The following is a 22558-nucleotide window of genomic DNA, read 5'->3' on the forward strand; positions in this document are numbered from 1 at the left end:
GCTGGGCAAGCACTCTACCCTTCAGCTGCATCCCCAGCTCCACATGCACTGAATAATAATACCCACTAGAACTTCTTCAGTTTCTTGCTAGAACAGTTCTGGACACTCTCCTGAGTGCTTCATGGCCATTATCATGTTGATCTATACAATAATCAATGAGAAAATTATTATCGTTCCCCTCATTTTACAAATGAGAAAACAGTCTCAGAAAATGATGAGTTAGCTATTTTCAAAGGGCATTCAAACCTTTTCACAGTCGTGATGAGATTAAAGCAGGCTCAGCGCTCAGCACAGCTCTGTTCGCATTAGATGGTCCTCCTGGAGACTCTCCCTGCCCTTCTGTGTGGGGCTCCTGTCCCATCCTGGCACAGTTGTGAGCCTCCGCTTTGAGCATCATTCACACGCAGCTAAAGGAGTGGTGTCTATTAAGGTCTCCCACGGGATACTGTGTGGCTGTTACAGAAAATGATGGAGGTCTGCTAGGCTGATATGTAGCAACCTGCAAGAATTAATGTTATTTATGAAGAAAGGGCCGGAACACAGTGAGCAATATGACACTGTTCACGTAAATAGATTTCAGATGCTCATAAATGCTGATATGCGCTTATGGCTCATTGGGAACAATTTATAGGAAACCCAATAGTGGGAGCAATTTATAGGTTGGGAGAGGGAAGAAGTTAGCATTTTGTACCCTTTTGCAGCACTTGAAGCTTTAAAAAATTTGCAAGGATTTCTTTTGTTTTTAAAATTAATAATTATACTCTTTGAGTCTTACTATTGATTTTTTTGTGTGTTTTGGAGCTCATGAATATCTTTGAAGCCCTTCTCCATCACACGTGGATACACACACACACACACACACACACACACACACACACACCCTACCTCTGCAAGGACTGCAGCAGGCCTTTCAAGGTCCTGAGGGGTCCTGAAGGGATGCAAACTGCTTGCTTCTTAACTCAGCCCCCTCGCCCACACACACATGACCAGGACCTGCTAAAGGGCGGCACCCTTCTAGGCTCTTTCTGATCATGGGAAATGATCTAAAATGAAAGGAAAGCATCATTTATTGAGGTGGGCCACCTCCCACGGGCTCTGTACTCCCGTGTCCCAGTTCTTACGTCTGACTGTGGGAAGCTCATGGTGAGGCTGTGTCCCTCCACTGGTATGGGAAAGAGAGCCTTTACCCATCCACGCTGAGCCTCTATGGTGTCTCAGGATTTGAGCTGGGCAAGCCCTCCACGTAGAGGAGAGAAGAGGGATGCCCGCCCAGTCCTAGTGGCCATGTTCCCCTCCCAGGGCCTGGGACCTGGTTGGACACCTCAGACGTGAGCTACAGCAACTGGCAGCAAGGGCAGGCCACCCCTGCCCCTGACACCTGTGGCTACATCAGGAGAGGCGCTTCCTCCCGGTGGGCTGCCTCCGATGACTGCACCCAGGCCTTGGCCTTTGTCTGCGAGTTTGGTGAGCTGGCCCGTCGGGCTCCCCGCTCCTGCCTCGCTTCCCACCTGTGCCAGCTTTGCCCCTCCCTCCTCTTCCAGCTTCCATCTCTCTCCTTCTTGGTCTCAGGTTTCTCTTGGTCTTTCCCTCTCAGCCTCTCCCTGTACCTCTGTGGCTTCCCCATCTCTTTGGTGTCATCTCTCCATCTCCCTCTCCCCCTGTTTAAGTGCCTGCCTGTCGGTCCTTTTCTGATCCCACCTCTGTTTGTCCAGGACTTTCCCATTTTGTCTTCGGCCCCGCTCACGTGCTCTGCATCCCCGCGTCTCACTTCCTCGCTGCAGCTCCCCTGCTCCCTCCCCTGTCCTGGCATGGCACAGCCTTCACCCCTGCAGCTGACCCTTCCACATCCCATCAGACAGCTGCTTGTCCCTCTCACTGTGAGCCCCCTAAGACATTGCCTTTCCTTTGCCACAGGGGTGGGCCAGAGACTGGCCTGTGAGGGCCTCAATGCCACCATGCACTGCGGCTCAGGCGAGGTCATCCAGATCCAGGATGCCTTTTACGGGCGCCAGACCCCCCATTATTGTACCCAGGAAGCCCAGCCTCCCTTGGACCTGGAGGAGGATTGCAGCTGGGTTAGCATCAAGGACGAGGTGGCAGGTAGGGCCCAGGGCTCCACAACTCTGGCTGGGGGCAGGGGGCATTGCTGGTATTCTGTGCCCAGTAAAAGGCTCTAACAGTCTTCGGATGTGACTTGGGCCCCCCACATGTGGGAAAACTGGTTGGACTCTGCCTACAGTCCAGGCAGGAAGCAGGGGACTGTGGCTGATCTGCTGCCCAGCATCAAACCAACCCATGGGCCCAGGAGGCATTCTGGCCCCCTACCCCTCCCAAATGCAGGAAACATCAGCTTATTGAATTTTTTAAAATTTTGAAATGGTTTAAACATATATACAAGAATAAAAATACTGTGACGAATTCCCAGAGAACCATGACCAGTCTTTGTTGGACTTTAACACCAGGTGGCATTTGTTTAAGATCTCCTCTTCAAAAAGAAATACACATGCTGGCACAAGGGACTGTCGGTCACCCCAGCAACTCAGGGTTACAGGAGGCAGAAGGATCACGAGTTGGAGGCCAGACTGGGCAACTTAAAAAGATCCTATCTCAAAAAAAAATAAATAAATAAATAATAAAAAGGGCTGGGGATGTAGCCCAGTGGTAGAGCACCGTGGGTTCAACCCCTAGTGCCAAAAACCAGACACAATGTGACAAGCTCCTGCGAAGCCCTCCTGGCCTTCTTCAGCTCAGTGTCCATTAATCACATGCATGGCTCTGTCTTCTGCCTTCTGTTCATGCACCCCAAACATTGCATAGCGCTGTTTTGTAGCGTGTTTCTACACGTGGTACCACCTTAGAGCGTGTGCCATCTTGTAATGGATTTTTCTCTTTCATTGTGTTTTGTTCAACACTGTTTTCAGGACACGTGGTCCATCTTGACAGGTGCCTAGTCTACTCGGCTTACTGTACAGCTGCACCATAGTTGGTCTCTCGCTCTTTGCCATTGCGAATGATGCCGGAGCCGATGTGCCTGATGCTATCTTTTGTTCATGTGAGAAAGTTTCTCTAGGGCTTTGTTTTTCTAAGTCAGATTAAATCTCCTCTGAGTTGCACTGCTCAGTGACAAGGATTCAATTTCAGGGATTTTAGGGACTCCCTGAGCCTTCCCAGGAGGTGTGAAGTCCTCAGAGACATCCATTGTCCAGGACGTGGGGGGGGGGGTCTCCCCAGTCTGCCCTCCAGCCTGAAGGGTCCCTGGAAGGCAGCTGGTCAGCTGCTTCTCAGCTAAGAGAGACCCAGCAATGTGTGTCCAGGCCTGGGGCCAGCTGTCCCACGTGTGCCTCTCTTTTCCCGTTGAGGCTCTGCCTCCACCCAGAGACTCTCTGAAGATCCAGGGAGGGGTGCACAGACTCCCTGGACCCCCTCCCCTGGGGGAGCACATCATCTCCCATGGGATGCCTCTGGCTCCTCTCACCTGCTGTGTCAACAGCACTGCCCTTGCCACCCTTGGAGCAGGCGTGGAGAAGTAGTGCTGGACCCAACTCTTTGGCTCTGTGACTTTCCTCATTGCTTCAGCAATCCTGAGCTGTGGCCCCAAGGAGGAAAGGCCTCTGCTGGACAGGCTGATGAAAGAGCCCCCTTCACCAAGGCGTGCTGGGGCTGACAGGGAGGTTTCCTCAAAGGCTCACCTGCAAGTTTTGCAAACATAGCAGCCACACCCCAGAGAGCACACTAGAGGGGAGCCCTGCACCCCACTGCAAGGACTGGAGGAGATTCAGAGGGTCCTGGGGATTCTTCTACACCTATGTACCCTGGTCACTTGCCTGGTCACTGGTCATTTGGCCAAAAAACATTTATCGAGCACCAACATTGTGCTATGCACTACCATGGTCTCTGGAGATACAGGGGTGAATCAATCTGTTTTCCAAACAGCTCAAAGTCCAGTGGGGAGACAGATGTGTTGGTACGGGTGATTGACTAATAGTGTGATAAAGGCTCCATCAGAAGGGAGCAAAAGGCGCCAAGGATCTGCTCATGAGCAGTGCTACACTGCAGCCTAGCACACGTGCCGTTCCTGGCTCAGACTGAGGGGTGTCTAGCTGCATCTCATTGGAAATCATGCTATGGAGCCGGGGGTGTAGCTCTGTGCTAGAACGCATGTGTCACATATCTGCACAATCTGTGTCTGGGTTGGATCCCTAGCAGCACACACATACCCACACACACACAAGTCACAACTCAAAGAATCAATTTTTACAAATGTTTTGAGCTGGGTGCAGTGGCACATACCTGCAGTCCCAGCTCCTTGGGAGGCTAAGGCAGAGTCCAGAAGTTCGAGGCCAACCTGGACAATATAGTGAGACCCTGTCTTGGAAAAGGAAAGGAAAGGAAGAAAGACAGATGAAAGGAAGGAAGGAAGGAAGGAAAAAAACCACACACACGAAGTTACCTTATGTCTTTATATAGAGGGAATTTAACGCAGGGAATTGGTTTCCAAGTCACAGAATTTCTGAGAAGCCAAACAAGGGTTGTCACATTACCCTAATCCCTGGCACTGTGGCATGGTGAGACAGCACATCTGTGAGTGTGTTAACTTACATAGCACAGGGACTCTGCAGACGTGATTAAGTTGCTAATCAACTGGTGTTAGGCGAGGGAGATTATCCAGGATTATCCAGTTTGGCATAATCTGAACATGTAAGCCCTTAAAAGCAGAGAACTTTCTCTAGCTAGAAGAAGGGAGTGGGAGGAGGAGGGAGAGGAGGAGAGATTCCAGCTGTCCAGCTGTGAGAGACTTGATGTGCTGTTGCTGGCTTCGGAAGTGCAGGGCCACATACAAGGACTGAAGAGAGACCTCTAGGAACTGGGGACTGAATTCTGCCAACAGGAATAATATCAGAAGCAGGCTCTTCCCAGAGCCTTCAGAAGGGAGAGTCGCCTGCTGAGTTTGGCCTGAGGCATCCTAAGCAGAGGCCAGTCCAGCCCAGTCAAACTTCTGACCTCCCAAATTGTGGGATAATAAATTTGTGTTGTTTTAAGCCACTAGGTTTATAGTAATGTGCTCCAACACATTGGAATCGGACACGCACCTTCCACTCTTCCACCACAGCCCACGTGACCAGGCTGACCTGGGAACCAGTGGACCAGGGAGTTTGAGAAATGTGGGCCCTGCGATGTGGAGCAGGGCAGGGCGAGCTGGGGGTCACAGGGCAGGGGTGAGCAGGGACGGGGAGGGGCGGGGCTAAGGGTCCAGGGACTGGACGACTTTCCAGTGGAGATAAGAGGCAGGAAGTAACCAGGAAACGCACAGGTGGGGGCTCAGGGAGTCGGAGGGTGTGTGCAAAGGCCCACAGGCAGAAGGCTTGGTGGTGCAGGGACTCCGAAGCGCTCAGTGTGGTTCCAGCACAGGTGAGAACGGGACCATCCAAGGGGCCTGGACTTGATCCCAGTGACATTGGGATGCACTGGAGGATCTGAGCAGAGGAGAGCCACGTGCAAGGATTGGACACGCAGAGGAGGGACATGGAAGTTTGTTTTAGAGACACCCTCAGGGGGCTGTGCATTCAGGTGGGAGAGGTGAGCGGTGCCGAGGCCAACGGGGAGAAATGGGTGGGTTCTAGAGATGCGTGGGGTTGGCCACTGATGGAAACCCAGGATGATCATGGTTTGGGCTGTTCTGGTCTGGAGGTTGGTGGGTGGGTGTGCAGAGAGGGAGGCTGATGGAGTGGGGAACAGCAACAAGGGAGGCGGAGAGGGAGAGCCGGTGAGTGTCCCAGGGCTGCCTGAGGGCTTTGAACAACAGGAATCTATCCTCTCACAGTTCTGGAGGGAGAAAGTCCAAAACCAAGGTGCCAGCAAGGCCGTGCTCCCTCTGAGAGCTGTAGAGGACGCTCCGTGCCTCGCCTAGCTTCTGGGGTCTGCTGGCCGTCCTTGCTGTTCTTGGGTTTTGGATCCATCATTATAATCTCTGCTTCCATTTACATGTGGTGTTTTCTCCCTGTGTGTCTTGGTGCCCAAATTTCCCTCCTCTCCCAAGGACACCAGTATATTGGATTAGGAGCTCACCCTAATGACCTCATCTTAAGTTAATGACACCTGCAAAGACCTTATTTCCAAATAAGGTCCCATTCACAGGTTCCAGGGATTAGGACTTCAACATATCTTTCTGGGGAACACAACTCAGTCCTTATCAGGGATCAGACCTCACTTTGGGGAATGAGGAGCCCGGAGCACCCTCTCCAGAGAGAGCTGCACAGGAGATGTTGTAGGCTGGGGAGTCACGGACCCTTGGTTAAAAACTGGGCACTGGAAACAGCAGGAGAGGAATTCAGGCCCAAGGGGGCATCTGGGGATCCAGTGGGGGTCTTCCCTGGCTAAGCGACCACATGGCATTTAAACACTTTAAAGTCTGGAGCAAGGCTAGGTTTTTGAGTAGCAAAGGAGAACCTGGGTGCGTAGCCACTGCCATGCAGAGCCTGGAGGATACTCTCAGGCCGCGGGGCCTGCCTGTCCTTTCCTTCAGGTTCCTTTGCAGGCTTCTAATACATGGGCAGGGGGGAGAGGTGTCGGATGACCCTGGTGTGGGGTCTCCATGTTCTTCCCTTTGCAGGGATTCCTAATCTTGTTCCCTCTTCTGACTCTCAGGGTGTAGGCTTCTACTTTAGACCATCTGGCTAGGTGCTAGTGGACCAGAGGTTCTCAAAGTGGGGTCCGTAGGCCACAAGCATCAGTATCACCTGGGAGCTTGATAGAAAGGCAGGATCCTGGGTATCACCCACCTACTAAATCCAAATCGCTGAAGGCAAGCCCTGGAATGCCAGGACTTCACAAGCCCTTGGAGGATCTGAGACACACGGAAGTTTAAGAACCAGGAACTGAGCTGTTAATGATCAGGAATCTTGCCTTCCTGTCCCCTTAGCACTTAGCCCAGCGCCTGGTCTTCAGCGGATACCAGTGGATATTTGTTGGGTGGGTGGCAAATAAACGAATGGATGATTAGTAACTGATCTCTGCTGAATGTGTGTCCTTCTGTCTTGCACATCATCCCTGCTTCTGCTGGGTCGTGGATGCTTCTCAGGCCAGTGCCAGGGGCTGCAGGCATGCCAAGTAGCAGCAGATGAGACCTACTTTGGAGACCCGTGCCCCACTCAGGGAAGCTACCTATGGGTGCAGTACCAGTGCCGGGAAGGTGAGTGCCCCACTCGCTCGGGTGTAGGAATGGGTCTCATCGCCTTGGCACGTCCGGCCTCCCCCTGGAGGAAGAGGCAGCAGTGCCATGTGGGTGCTGAGAGCTACCTCACCAAAACAGCTTCCCTGCAGCCTGAGCCCCCCCCGACCTGGCTTCTTAGGGTGAAGCATTTGCAGCTCCTGCTGCAGACGTTAAGCAGGAAAATGAAATGTGGACCCCAGGACCCTTCAAGTTAAATTTCCTGGGAATGACCCAGTCCTCACAACAGACAGATGCCAGGTTGCTTGATCTGGAAGGCACCAAAGGATCTCTCACTTTTAAGAGGACACATCTTGAAAGCCACAAAAATTAATCCACATTATCACAATTCATAAAAGCTGTATAAATTAAGAAGGAAAAAACCCCTTCCCTTCAATTTGGCAAGCCTGCTCCCCATAAGGAAACACTATTAGTTATTTAGAACAGAAACTTTCCTGCTTTTTAAAAATGTTTGCATAGACATGGCTATGTATGAATGTATTTGTCTCTATTTTTTATAAAAATATATCATGTCAAACATAGTAGTCTACAACTCAGTTCTTTTTCACTTAACATGTCCTGGACATCTCTCCAAGTCACTGGAGACTGCCTTGTCTTCCATCATTAGGTTATGTCAAAGCCCCCCTCTTGATGGACATTTGGATTGCTCCCAATTTCCTTTGTCACATGTCACTCCCCTGTGTTCAACCTTGTGCATATATCTTGCCATGTGCCTGGTATTATTTTTAAAGGAGAGATCCCTACTAGTGGGAGTGCTGGGTCCTAGGGAGTGTGCATTTTTAAGGGTAACAGACGTTTCCCTCTAAAGTGGTTGCATCTTACCAACAGGGTAGGAAAGTGCCAGCTTCCCCCAAGGCTGTGAAACCACACTGAGCCACCGTCTGACAAATCACATAGAACAGCAGCTTCTACTGAGGACACAAGCAATAGAGACAAGGAGCTCTGGAGGGAAAAGATGAGCCAGGGAATGCTGGGGTCCCCAGAGGACATCTAGAAGAGAAGGAGGGAGGATCCAAGAGGACAGGGTGAAGAAAGGGGAGGGTGACCACAGAGACAGGTTTTACCAGCACCATGAGTTTGCTGAATGTATGCAGGGGAAATTAAGAGCAAGTGAGATGTGTCCATTTTGTTTTCTGGGAAGAGCAGGCCGCGTGTTTTGGCAGCAATTTCCATTTGGTGGTTTTGCTAGTGGACAAAGGGTGCCCTTTGGAGCTTTGCCAGCTGTAGCATTGCTGTTGCTGGACAAATGTGTCACTTAGAGCAAAAGCGAGTGCTGAGTCTGGTGACCATGTGGACCAGATTTCCTGCCCCTACCTTGATTTCAAATATCCGGCTCCCTTGTGAACCAGTGTGTTCTGATTTGTGAAGGAAGGGACTTTATCCAGCACCCTGATTACTATATCCAGAGGGCCCAGCTGCATCCTGAGCACCCTTAGGAAACTCTGATCAGGACCCGGATGAATGTCAGACCAGCTCCAGAAGGTCCTTTTCACCAGACAGTGAAACACTGCAGTGCCCGGTTTAGCCCAGGGCTGTGGAGGCCATGCTGACCCAACCTCCCTCACTCCGTCCTCTGTGCCAGCTTTTGAAGTTCAAGGTTTTGTAAAATTTAGTGTGCACGAAGTGACTTACAATGATTCATCTGTCACCTTAGCCAAGTAGAGTTTCTTAAAGGGGTTTTGCCTTTCGTCTTTTTAACCACTGTAAAATCATTTGGACAATCGATAGAAGGCTGGCTAAATAAATCGGGGTTAAAAAGCTGTTAAAAAGAATAAGGCAGCTCTAACTGTGGTCATAGGGAGCAGTCTCTGATATATGCTAAGTGAAAACATGCAAGGTGCTGAACTGGGAATCCAGCGGGCACCGTCTGTGTAAATAAAGGACAGCAGTGCCATGTGGCTGCCTCGAAGGGGAACCTGGACAGGTAGCAGGCTGCTTCTGGCAGAGAGCTGAGGGTCGGGAGTGCAGGGGTGGCTTGCTTTTCATTCTGGGACCTTTATACATTTCACACCCTTACTGCCTTTGAATGAAAAGAAAATTTGACAGAACTTTCTAAATTAAACTTTAAATGTCTCACATAAAAATGAAGTCAGGTGGTAGAACAGGGTAGGTTTTAAGCAGAAACATGCAACTTTGCTTCGCAAGGGTTTCAGGTCTCACGTTTGGATCTGCAGGCCTGCGACTGGTGGTGACCAATGGGAGTTTCGTCTTTGACAATGTCACCATCTCCCTGACATGGCTGCTCTCTCCCTACATCGGAAATCTGTCCTGCATACTCAATATGGGAGATGGCCACACTTTTGATCCATACTACCCTCCCAGGTAAGAGGAGTCTCTCAGCCCGGGGTCAGATTGCATTGGTCAGTGTTACCATATAACAAGCACATCCTGCCTCAAACTCAGTGGCTTAAAACACTAGTTATTATTTCTCCTGTTTCTTGGGAGGGCTGGGTGGCTTCTCTTGTCTGGGTTGACTCTGCTGGTAACCCAATTTCACATAAAGGTTTGTAGGACCTTGCTGCTACCCACCTAGCTTCTATTATTAACTCACATTGGGGTCATATCTCAGAGGCCCTCTTGTCAATGCCAGCAACCCCACTTCTCCATTTGCAATATGGAAAGGGCATGGACTTTAAGTACACAGAAGCCACATGCTTTGTGTGGATGTCACTCGGTTTTTCTTTCAGTAGGTGTTATACAGACTCCTACTTTTGATTAACTCCTTGTTAGTCCAAGAGGAAGAGATTTTAAAATCAGACCCTCCAGATCACTGTAGATATATTCATGAGGGGAGGGGGTGACTTCGGCCTCAAGCGGAGATGGTGTCACAGAAGTCAGAAGGCCTCCTTGAGAGCTGCCTTCCCGCCTGATGTTCTTTGAGACTTGTGTTCATTTGTACAGTGGGATCTTTTGTTTCTTTCAGGAAAGCTTTCTGCATTTCTGAGATTGTATCGTGGGCCTTCGGGGACAATTTTCACAAGGCAGTTTGGTCGAGTTCAGTGTTGGGTAACCAAGCGCCACCTACTGGCAGATTGGGGGGTTGACACCATTCTTCCATCATTCAGAACTGCCACTTGAGCACGGTTGTGGGAGACCCCGAATCCACAAAGCAACACAAGCCTTAGAATGACCTAGTGTACACAGGCTGCTGGGAGGCACAAAGGAAGGTGACAGAAAGCGACAGTCGGAAAGGACTCTAGAGTGAAAGTCCTTTGGGTTGGGGGCTAGAATTCTAAGGCTGGAGCAGCGGGTCTAGGGAAGAGGGAGCAGCCTGGCCTGGAAGGCGTGGCGTGCTCAGATGACTGCTAACATCGCGTGCTTCCTGGCATTCGGGGGATGTCGAAAAACTAGAGCTGCCAGGAAACTCACCAGGCCCCTGTCCTGAGGGCCTGCATGCCAGCCAGTCCTAGGAGGGCAGAGGAGAGTACGCAGGAAGAGTGCTGGGAAAAAGCCCGGGTTGGGGCATGGAAGGGGTGCTGCAGGGCTCAGAGGGAGAAGTGAAACTGGAAGCAGCCCCACCGAGGTCCCCCAATGTCATGGAGACTGAGGTAGGTGGCTTTCAGGGCATCTCGAGTTGAGGCCAGAGAGTGGGTACTTACCCCTGGCGTTGAGCAGTCATTGGATGCAGAATGTCCTGCATGACACCTTGGGTGAGGGATCTTCCTGTGACTACAGGGGTCCCTGGAGTTGGATGCAGCCGGGGGACCTGGAGGACACGGCCTCCAGTCTTGAGGAAACTTGGGCAATGCACCTCAGCATCCACTACAGAGGAGCAAAGAAGAGTTTTTAGGCTGGGAATTACACGGCCTATGTTGTTAGTATGATTTGCAGTGTAGCTTTTCTTTGTGGGGGGCGGGTACCGGGGATTGATCTCAGGGGCACTCTACCACAGAGTCACATCGCCAGCCCTATTTTGTATTTTGTTTAGAGAGGGTCTCACTGAGTTGCTTAGCACCTCACTTTCGCTGAGGCTGGCTTTGAACTCGTGATCCTCCTGCCTCAGCTTCCCGAGTTGCTGGGATTATAGTTGTGCGCCACCGCACCCAGCTCACTGGATAATTTTAAGGAGCATATGAGACCACAAAGAAGAAAATAACTGGCAGAGTTGATTCCTTAATTCTTATTATTATATCAATATTATACCAAAGTGTATAATGCTTTTATTTAACAGGTCAAGTAGCACACAATGGCATCCTGTTATATAAAAACTACGATATTTGGGTTTATTGCATACCAGGTACCTCCTCAGCTGTCGTATCCTTTAAACCTAATAACAGCCCTGCCAAGGCTGGTTCTATCTCCATTGTGTGGACCAACTGAGACTCGGGTGCTTCGTTGATATTACATTAGATTCGAGGATATTGGATTCTGCAGGTATCCAGTGGACTCCTAGGGGATGGGACCCTGGTCCCTCACTCTTTCTGCTCTACCCCACTGCCTGACTTGGTCAGATGGTTTCATCTACCCACCTGGTGGGCCACCTGTCAGCAGCATAACAAAGTGACACAGACTATGGCATTCTGACAGCTAGACACCAGGAGCGAAGGCCAGAAATGGGGGCTTTTTCTTCAAAGAAAATTGCATCTCCTTAAAGGTAAATATTAGTCACGAGTGCAAGTCACTGAGCGACAAGAGTCTTGAGCTATTTTTTAACCTTTCTTTCGAAGTACAACATACATACAGAAAAGTGATAAAAAGGTAGGGCTTAATCCATTGTAATATAACCAAGACACACATGTAACCATCTGCTGGGTTGGGAGAGGCACCTGCCCAGCCTCCCCAATGTCCCTCTCAGTTTCCTTCCAGCCTCAAGGATAATCACTACCCTAATCTCCTAACCTCCCAGGTGAGTAACCTGCATTTGAAGCTAAAGTAAGTGGAATCATAGAGTATATACTGTGACTGTCTTCTGCTGAACATCACATTTCTGGATTTATTCATATTGTATATGATTCTGATTTCTTTCTCTTATTGCTGCATACCACTCGACAGAGTGAGCATGCTTCAAGCTTATGCATTCTAGTGTTGGTGAGCACTGGGATGTTTTTATCATTTGGGGCTATTACAAATTGTGCTGCCACTGACATTCTAGCCCCTCTTCCTACATGTATGCTTGCATTACTCCTGGATTTATACCCAAAGAAGGACTTGCTGGGTCATGGGCTCATACAGGATCACAGTATGAATTTTAAGTTGTTCTCTCCCTCTCTCTTCCTCTCTGTGTTCTGAGCGTACCTCCCTTTGCTGGCAGCAGTTTCTAAAACCACTTTGCAGTCTTCTCCCTTTGGTGAGATTGCTGAGGGAGAAGTTAGGAAAGATTCATTTCTCTGCCTTTTAGTCCTGGGCAATTTCAGCTGACATCAGAGTTCAGAGAAGGGAATAAATGGCTTCTTCCAGATAGATCACATTTCCACAGAGAGTTACTGTTTTCCTGTTCTGAAGTCTACATTGCCTGATAATGTTCAATCTAGTGTTTGCTGTTTTGTGTTTCATTCTTTTACTTTAATATGGCCATGTCTTTATGTTTAAAGTGGACTTCTGGCGGACAGCACACTGTTGGGTCTTGGTTTCTTAAGATCCAGTGAGGCACAGGCATTGGTGTATTTAGACCATTTACAATTAATGTAATTGCTGCCATAGTTAGAGAGAGGTCTGCCATTTTAAAATTTGCTTTTGATTGGCCCTGTTTTTCTTTCTTTTTCTCCCCTTTCCTGCCTTCTTTTGGATGATTTGAATGATTTTAGCATTCCATTTTAATTGATCTATTGACTTTTGGCTATATTTCTTTGAATTACTCTCTCAGTGGTTGCTGCAGGGTTTACTGAACCCTTCCTGGTCTACATAGGGTTAACATTTTACCCCATTAGGTAAAGTGTTGAAGCCTTGCTGGGCTCCCTCTTTATCCATTAGGGGCCACACTCCTGTATGCTGTAATTGTCATGGATATGACATTCAGGTACATTGAAAACTCCCTTCAACAGCCATATGTATTTGAGAGAATTTAAGATGGGAAAACAGTCTACACATTCAACCATATATTTACTATATCTTGTGCTCTTTCTTCATTCTTGACATTCCAAATTTCCTTCTTTTATCTCCCTTCAGCTGGGAAGAGCTTCCACTAACAATCTTTTCAGAGGAGATGATCTAGCAACAAATTCTCTTAGTTTGCCTGAGAATGTCTTTATTTTTCTTTACTTCCTACAGATACTTTTGCTGGATCTAGAATTCTGTGTTGACAACTCTATCCTTTGCAGCTGTTTAGAAAAGTTTCAGTATCTTCTGACACCCACAGTTTCTGTTGAGAAATCTACAGTCATTCAAATCATTTTTTATATGTAACATACCTTTTTTCTGGCTACTTTCAAGACTTTTTTCCCTTACCTTACCTTGACTTCAGCAGTTTGATTATTATAGATATGTCTGTGGTTTGCTTTATTTCCTTGCTTGGGGTTCATTGAACTTCTTAAATCTGTTACTATACCTCTTTTGTCATGTTTGAGATGTTTTCACCATTATTTCTTCAAATATCTTTTTCTATACCAATCTTGCTTCCTCTTCTCTGGGGAGCCAATGATACAAAGGTTAGATCTTTGGATATTGTTGCATAGGTGGCTGACACTCTGGTTTTTGGTACTGTGTATTTAACCCAGGTGTGATCTACCACTGAATCACATTTCCAAATAGGTTTTTATTTTTTATTTTGAGACGGGGTCTTGCTAAGTTACCTATGCTGGCTTCAAACATGCTATCCTCCTGCTTCGACCTCCCGAGTTGCTGGGGTTCCAGGCAGGTACCACCATGCCTAGTCCATTCTGTTATTTAATGTTTTTCTCTCTGTTCTTCAGATTGGACTTCTCTTGGTCTATCTTCGAGTTCACTAACTTTTCCCTCTTTCTTCTCTATTCTGCTATTGAACTCATCAAATGAATTTCCTATTTCATATATTGTGTTTTTCAGTTCTAAAATTTCCATCTTGTTCTGTTGTTTGTTTCTCTGTTGGAAATGCATGCCTTTCTACTCATTTCAAGATAGTTTACTTTTACTTCGTGGAGCATGCTTATAACAGCTGCCTTAATGTCTTCATCTGATAATTTCAACATCTCAAGACTGACTGTTGATTTTATTTTCCCCTGATGTGTGGTCACATTTTCCAGTTCTTTATATATCAAATAATTTTGGATGGCATTCTGAACATTTTGAGTAACATGTTCTGAAATTCTGGGCATTGTTGAAATCTTCTGGAAGTTCATTTTAAACATTTATATGTTTTAACAGGCCACCAACCTACATAGGTTCAGATCACTTGTCTGAGTTGCCTTCTCTGAAGCAGTTTCCATGACAGTTCAGTTTTCAGAGCTATTGGAGTCTGTTCCACGCATGCATCTCCCAGGCCATGGTCTCTGTTGTCATTTAGTTCACAAAGCCTGTGCTGTTTCTTTTGGGTCTGTGTCTGCACATGTGCAGTTTGGGGGTGAGCTTGTGATTTTTGCTGGTTCAATCATAGAGTTAAGGAATCCTCTTCTCTAGCACATTTGTATTTCCTCTGGGGAGAAGGATGGGCTTTCTTTTCTTTTTTTCCATCTTTTTTATTGGTGCATTATACCTGCACGTAATGATGGGATCTGTTGTTGCATATTAGTAGATCTGCATAAAGTGACAATTTGGCCAATATCACCCCCCAACTCTTCCCCTCTAGCTCCCCACCTCCCACCTTTTATTGGTCCCTTTCCCCTGATCCCCCTTTGATTTACATGAGATCTGTCCCCATGAAAGACAGGCTTAAATTGATGAGTTAGATGTTTGCATTATCCTGTGCTATCAATGCAGCTCCAAGAGAGGGGACAGCTTGGGACAGTCCAGGAGAGAAAAAAGAGAATAAAACAGAGCAAAGATGGAGACCTCTCCTGTAGCCTCAGGCTTACATGGCACTGGTCCCCTTCCTAAACAGAGAAGGGGTTCTCCTGGGACTCTCGCTATCTTTCCTCACCTGCTGTACATTTCATGATTCGGGCTACCCTTGCATCAAAGTCAAGAGATTTAAAAAAAAAAACAAAACAAAACAGCAAACTCCCATCTTATGGGTCATTCTTCACATTTTGACTCTCTTCCTAATCTGCCCACTGTCCTCATGTCGTTTCTTTTTGTCTTTGCCAAGTCTTTTAGTTGAAATCAGTGGAAGAGAAAGGCTGTAGTGGGACTTACTCCATCCTGACCAGCCTTGGGAAGGGGGTTACCATTTTCTAAGCATTTTCACAAATACGTTAATTTGCCATATGTTTCTTGAGCACTAACATGTACTAGGTAGTATGTGGAGGTACGAGGTCCAGTTAGCCCACCAGATTTGTGAGTCTGCATCTGCAGATTCAAATAGAAAATATATGAAAAAACTAAAAATGGCAAAACAAAATAATACAAATCTAAAAATACAGTATCATAACTATTTACATAGCATCCATGTTAATATTTTAAGTAATCTGGAGATGTTTTAAAGTACACAGGATGGCATATGTAGGTTATAGGCAAAAACCGCATCTGGGGATTCTGTTATCTGTTGGGGGTGGGGGATCCTGGAATGAGACAGACACCATCTGCGCTGACGGCTACTGGCAGAGGATAACACAGAGCCAGCAAGCACAAAGGACATGTGTGCCCCCAGGAGAGGCAAGAAAGCTACAGGGACCGTAAAGGGAGTCTGACCCAGTCCATGGTTAGGGAGGCTTCCCTTAGGAAGTGAGGTTCAAGTGGAGGACCCAAGGAGCAGTCTGAGGATGAACAAGGAGAGGGGACAAGAGACCTGCCAGTGAGGAACCACACATTTGGTAGTTGTAGTCTTGGAGCAGAAAGAGGAGGCGTGGTCCAGGAAATGGACAGTGGTCTGGGTGACCTGTACTGTTATGCAAGGGGAAAGAGCAGGAGAGGAGGGATGCAGGTCAGGAGGAGAGGTCTGTGGATATCTGTGGGCCATGTGAGAGTTTTAAAATTAGTACCTGGAAAATAAGAAGCACAACGTGCAGGCGACTTTGTATGTTTAGAATCTGATCCCATTTTTTGAATGGGGAAAGTGAGGCCGAGGAAGGTAATCTGGAGCTTAGTATTTCACAGATGAGGCAAGAAGGGTATTGGGCAAGTCCCAGAGGGGAACACATGGCAGAGAAGGGACTTGCACCTGACACCCGCCTCCCTGACCCTCCAGTGCTGTTTCTACACGCTTCCGCTCTCCCGGAGGTCTCAGTGTAGCCCTGAGAGCTGGGTGTGGCCATCCACATCTTCTCCTTCATCTTTTCTCTGCGCCGAGCCTGGCAGGTTGAGTGCAGGTGTGACTGTGTGCATGTGTGCATCCCCAGTGCTAATAACACTTCTGACTGGCCGGCAGTTTGTCCAGCAATGTCATCCACCAGTTTACATCTCCTGGGGAATTCACCGTGTTTGCCGAGTGCACAACCAGCGAGTGGCACGTGACAGCTCAGAAGCAAGTGAGAGTGCAAGAAAAGATGGAGACGCTCAGTGTCACCGGGTGCGCCGGCCTATCCAGACCAGGAGCCAGCCCTCTCTGCCAGGTTATCTTTGGGGAGCCTCTGTGGATTCAGGTGGAGCTTGATGGAGGTGAGTCTGCTGAACTGGGTCGGTCAAGGTAAGCCGTAGGATCCTTGATTTCCTCTATCTAGGTAACTACCAGGCTTTAATAAATAACGACAGTGATCACTTTGAGTTAAGCTACTGTTCATTCATTTATTTAGCATGTCTATGTGCCATACACTGTTCTAAGTGCTTTTCCTATGCTAGCCTACCAAGTACAGACTAGTATTATTTCCATTTTATAGATAAAGAAATGGTGGCACAGAAAGGTTCAGAAATGTGCCCATAGTCACAAGGCTAGTAAGCAGTGAGAGCTCCCAGCCTTCCCAAGGCTCTTCCTCGCTTGCCCATAAACCCATCTCAAGACAACTTCCATGCCACTTCCTGTTGGGGGAATTTGAATAGGATGAGCTGAGACTGGGAGGACTCTAGCTGGGCTGACCCTATCTCAGTGCAGCCAGATCAGCTAGCAGGACATGGTCACGTTACTGCAGTCAGGGCTAATGTTCAGCGTACACACTGGCACAGCCGCACCCGCCCTTACGGTGAGGTTCCATCCAGTGCTGTTTCCAATCGGTTGCAGAGGTCATTCTGATTGGTCATCATGTCTCTTTTTGATTGGTCAAGGTGTCATTCTGATTCAGATTAGATTCATGGTTGATTGGTCATGGTAGCATTTCTGCTTGGTCACAGAGTCGTTCTGATTGGTCACGGCACCCATTCTGGTTTGTTACGGAATTCATTCAGATTGGCCACAGCGTCCATTCCGATTCCTCAGACCTTCCGTTCCAATGGACTGGTGCTCAGAGTGTCAGTTGTTACTTTAAACGTCTTGCTCTTGATAGAGACCTTCCTGGCTAAGACCCGTCCTTATCCAGGGCAGTTCTTTGGACGAGGCACAGGTCCAGTGTGAGATCTGTACCACGCCTGTAGATGTCAGTGACGCAGCAGGAGCTGCGGAGATGGGGACGTGACTCAGTTTGACCTGGCTTGCCACCCGGAGCCTCCTGGAGTGGGGACGGGTGTGGACCGCGCTCACTGCCCTCCTTTCTGCTCTTCAGCTCTTCTCGGCTGAAGAGGGCTGATACGCGAACCTGGGGAAACCTAAACTGAACTTTCATTTATTCATTTATTCATTCTATGAATATAATGAAGTACCAATATTTTCTCTTCCTCCTCCTTCATTATCATCCAAATAAGCAATACACTAACTTGGAAGGAATTCTAACTTGTGGGTGTAAGTCAGATTGTAAGACTCAATCATGGTATTTAGCACCCAATAAGGAAGACCATCTGCAAACCGTGAGGAAGCCCCCACCCAAGGAAAACAGGCTGAGCCTTCATGTTGGCAGGTTTCAGGTGGTCACCATGAAGGTGGACCCGAAGGCCTCCACCTGCTCCCACTGAAATGACTCAAGGCCCATTCTTATGCATAAAAACAGCCCAGCCCTCAAGAGAGGCTGCCTTTTCAGCTTCCCCCGAAAGAACATCCACATCAACGGAATCTTCTAATGGTTTCGTTACACACTTCTAAGTTCAAGGGTAACATGGTGGTACACACTTGTACCCCAGCTTCTTGGGAGGCCAAGGCAGGAAGATCGCAAGTTCAACTTAGCAAGATCCTGTCTCAAAACAAAGTATGAAAAGGGCTGGAGATACAGCTCAGTTGTAGAGCACCCCTGGTTTTACCCCAGTACTGCACAAAAAAAAAAAAAAAAAAAAAAAAAGGTAACATGTGCATAGTAAAAATACATTAGAGGACCTCAAAAAATCAATGCCCACAGATAATCACTGTTAACATTGGGGAGTGGGTAATGTCCTTACAAATTTCTTTATATCTATATCTGTATACACATCTGTACCCAGAATCTGACATCAGAACTTGAGTCTGAACTGTCAAAGTACAAGTAGCTGTGTGGTCGTTACAGTGTTTTAAACTTCTTCTTACCCTGTCCAGGAACAAGAGTGACTTACACTGTGCTTTCTGGTAACATAACTCTGACTGAGTCTGCCACCCAGAGGGGCTCGCTACCCTATAATCTGACCCTGGGCAGAGAAGCTCAGGAACTGATGGGCCCCGGGGTACATCGCCTGCAGATCCGGGCCAGCAGCAACAGCACCACCTCTGCACTCTCTGGGAACCTCACGGTCCATTTTGTGCTGCTGCTCTCGGGGCTGCAGGCCTCCTGGGCTTCCGACCTTGTAGAGCTGGGCCAGGACCTACTGATCAATGTCTCAGTGGCTCACGGCACCCTGGAGGAGCTGACTTCTGAGGTGGCGGGACTCAATGGAAACTTCTCCCAAAAGGCAGAGGATTTGGAGGAGCCATCTGGGATTTACCACGTGGCAGTTCCTGTTGAAGGTACGTGGTGGCAACCATCCAACCTCCCATCTGTCCCTTTCTGACTTGCAGCCCAGGGTTCTGCCAGCCAAGTTTTCAGTGTGTGCTGGATACAAACATGGCCCATGGGGTGGTCCTGCCTGGGTCACCCCGTGAGGATGAGACAACTCTCTGCCCTTCAGCAGTTTGCAGCTACTGGGTTTCTCGACTTGGGCGCTCCTGACGTTTGGCGCTGGGCAGCTCCTTGTCACAGTCAGATGCTGTCCTATGCACTGTGGGATATTTAGGAGCATCCTTGGCTTCTACCACTAGATGTAAGTCATAGCAGCCCCTCAAGTCATGACAGCCAAAAGTGTTCCTAGACCTTGACAGATGTTCCCCCAAACCCTGACAGACAAAACCACCCTCTCTGAGGGCCACTAGAAGAGAGCGGTATATTCTGATTTCTTCCAACAACTGTCAAGGACAATGTGGTCCTAGGAGCGGCAGTCCATGCCCTGGGGAGAGAGGGGTTGGAACTGGAAGGCAGTACGCATGATGACTGTGCTGGCTGGGGACAGACCGGCTGGCACCAGTGAAGGTGGAGGTCACAGCACACATCTGCATTGACCTGGGAAGGAGCTGCCGGCCTGGAGGGCAGCGCGCCTGTGGCAGGATCAGCAGGAGGAAAGGCGGTGAGGCCTCCAGCCCACCAGGACTCTGCCGGCAGCTCCCGGGGACCTCAGAGTTGTGTGAGGGGCAGGTGGGGGGCTCCCGGGCCCTCAGCCAGGGATCTGGAAAAAAAGACAGCAGCAGCGGCGACAGATTTGAGAAGAAAACCAGCGTCCATCATGGGACGGGAAGAACCCAGACTCACTGGAACTGGAAAAGACACAGGCCGAGAGGCTATGGTCCACCCGCCCGCTGGGTTTCGCCCCTCTGTACCCATGAGAGCTGCTCAGTGGGAAGGTTTATCCCTACTGGTTGATATCTCCGGGTGACCCTGTCACTTGTTTGCTCACTCTCAGATGATTAACAGGCTCTTCCCCCGCCAAGGCCAACAGATTTGGGCCATGCCAGTGCCAGTGGGAGAGGGGCTGGAGGGAGGGCGGGGAAGGGGATCAAACAGGAACATTTGCTCTTGGTGCTGGCTCTGGCCTGGCTGGCCTGGTGTCAGGGCCCAGAAGATGCTTGAAGCTGCCTCTAGTGGGACTTCTGTGGGCTCCTGGGGCCCCCTGCTGGGCCCCACTAATTACAGCTCCCAGGAGAAGGGGAGCCTCCCTGTTAGCTGGCCACCTCTGCCCAGAGGCGGCCTCTCTCCCAGGGCTCTCCCCGCTCACCAGCCTCCTTGTTCTCTCCACCCTCTTCAGCAGCACCCTCCTGCATGGCCCACACCAGGACGATAGAGATTCTTACCCACTCTTGGCCCCCTGCCAGCCAACCGTGGGCATTTCCAGACACAGCCGCAGCCCAGCATTCCCTCTGCCTCTCCTCCACCGCCGACCCCCCAGCACAGACTCAGGCAGGAGGAAGGAACCTGCCCCTGGGGTTCCCAACCTCAGAGAACATATGCCACATTTTCCAAGGAAAGTCTTCCCTGAAGACCTCTCTCTGCTGAGGAGTCCTTCCCCTTGCCTCTCCCCACGAGCGGGAGGAGATGGCTGTCCTTATCTCAGCAGTCCTCTCCAAACCTCTCCTCCCTTTCTACTCTCTTGGCCCTCCTTGGATTCTGTTGTTACCGAGTCCTAGGCCTGAGGCCTGACTCTGGGAGTCCCACAGATCAGGTCCGCCACTCCCTGCAAAAACCAGAGAAGGCAACTGCGAAGAGCATGCGAGAACTTTAATCAGTGTAGCCTACCCACGAAGACGTGGAGCCAGGCCATCTCCTGAGTCCTGCCTTCCAGGGGCTGCCATGACCTGGAGGTCTTTCAGAAAGGGGCATGAGGGCCAGGGTTAGGGGTCGCACAGCTGGAGGCTTCCTGCAGCTGCCAGCACCTGTGGTCTTGATGGGGCGACCATTACCTCAGGATCATTACCATCATTACCATCATTACCTCAGGATCCTCAGGCTGGGTCTCTGATAAGGAAGTTGCTGCTGCCCACGGAGTAGCTTGGACTCATCACAAGATGAGGAATCAGGTCAGACCTGGTTCCTGGAGTCCACGCTGACTGGGAGCAAAGAAGACTGACGTGAAATGGAGGCAGAGATGCCAAGTCTCGAGTCCTGCTTCAGCCATGCCGCAAACTTTTGTGGGCAAAAGCGAAAGGTCTCAGTCCGTGTCATGCTGTCACATCCTCCCCTGCGTGGGAAGGAAACTAAGTTCCAGCCCTGCTCCATCCCATAAACAATTTCTTTGTCTCCTGAGATAGAAGTTAACCAACCCCCTTCCCCAGAATGCCCCTGTACCAATTCCTGCCATGCTTTGGCACTCCTGTCTATGTGACTACCAGATCATAGGCCCTTGAGGACAGGACCTCAAGGAGTCTTGTGTCCCTGGAGTCTTGCCCTGTGCCCAGCATACAGCAGGTGCTCATTAAATGCTCAGAGGTGAAAGATTCAGAGGCTGCTGTGCATAAAATCGGAGGCCCAGAGAGCCTACTTGGCTTTGCAGAAGTCACTCAACTAATTCATGGCAAAGGCAGAGGCAACAACTCTTTCTCTTGATTTCTTCATCCCAGGTTTTTAGATCACCTTCCTTCTTAATGTTAAGAGAGGTCTCTTGGGCATCTTAGCCTTGCTTTGTATAATTTTATAGATCTTTGAAGTTATAGCTGTGTGAATGAGAATTCACTGAAGGAGTATCTTTTAAAGAGCTGGAGTATACAGTCTTAATATACCCAAGTCATTAGAACCAAGTGACACACATGGAATAACCCTGTGTTTCTTTCAATCACCACACTTCAGTTACAAGTTAGTCATATTAACAGTTCAATATCTTCAGAGCATATCAGATGAGCATGTGTTTTCCATTTTTTTAATGTGACACAGTAGCATTCTTTATAGATGGAGAGTTAGGAAGCATATTGTTAGCAGCACAGAATTGAGTGCTCCTGGAGTCTTGTTTGTAGATGAGAAAACTAAGACTCAGGAAGAATAACTAAGCTGGCCAGGTCCACATAACCTTAAGAAGCCAATAAGAGGAGATGAAAACACACTGCAGGGTGCTGTGGCCCACCCTACCAGCTTGTCAGAGCTGATTGCACCCCTTTCCTCTCACCCCACATTTAGTAATGCTGGGTTGGTAGCTTGAGATTCACCCTGGTGGGAATATTTACACCACAGGAATTAACATGTGCCATGGACCAGTGCTTCTCACCCCGACCCAGGGCATCTATTGCGTGATCCTCTGACTGCCTTTTTTTTTTTTTTTTTTTTTTTGGCAATAGGGCAGGGGGAGTCTTGCAATGTTGCCCAAACTGGCTGGTCTTGA

At 48.9% G+C, this 22558-nt stretch overlaps 1 protein-coding gene across 1 annotated transcript in view; it reads left to right on the plus strand.

Annotated features, from left to right (window-relative positions):
• PKD1L3 (polycystin 1 like 3, transient receptor potential channel interacting) overlaps nucleotides 1–22558 on the plus strand; it is a gene marked incomplete at its 5' end in the record, with an annotated part of 81564 nt that overhangs the window by 471 nt on the left and 58535 nt on the right. Inside the window, 6 exon segments of the mRNA XM_079117219.1 lie at nucleotides 1300–1464; nucleotides 1915–2100; nucleotides 7079–7189; nucleotides 9403–9550; nucleotides 16614–16834; nucleotides 18765–19169. Of these exon segments, the coding sequence (XP_078973345.1) occupies nucleotides 1300–1464; nucleotides 1915–2100; nucleotides 7079–7189; nucleotides 9403–9550; nucleotides 16614–16834; nucleotides 18765–19169 (1236 nt within the window).

This window comes from Sciurus vulgaris (genome assembly GCF_902686455.1).
Source record: "Sciurus vulgaris genome assembly, chromosome: 17".
Taxonomy (NCBI): Eukaryota; Metazoa; Chordata; class Mammalia; order Rodentia; family Sciuridae; genus Sciurus; species Sciurus vulgaris.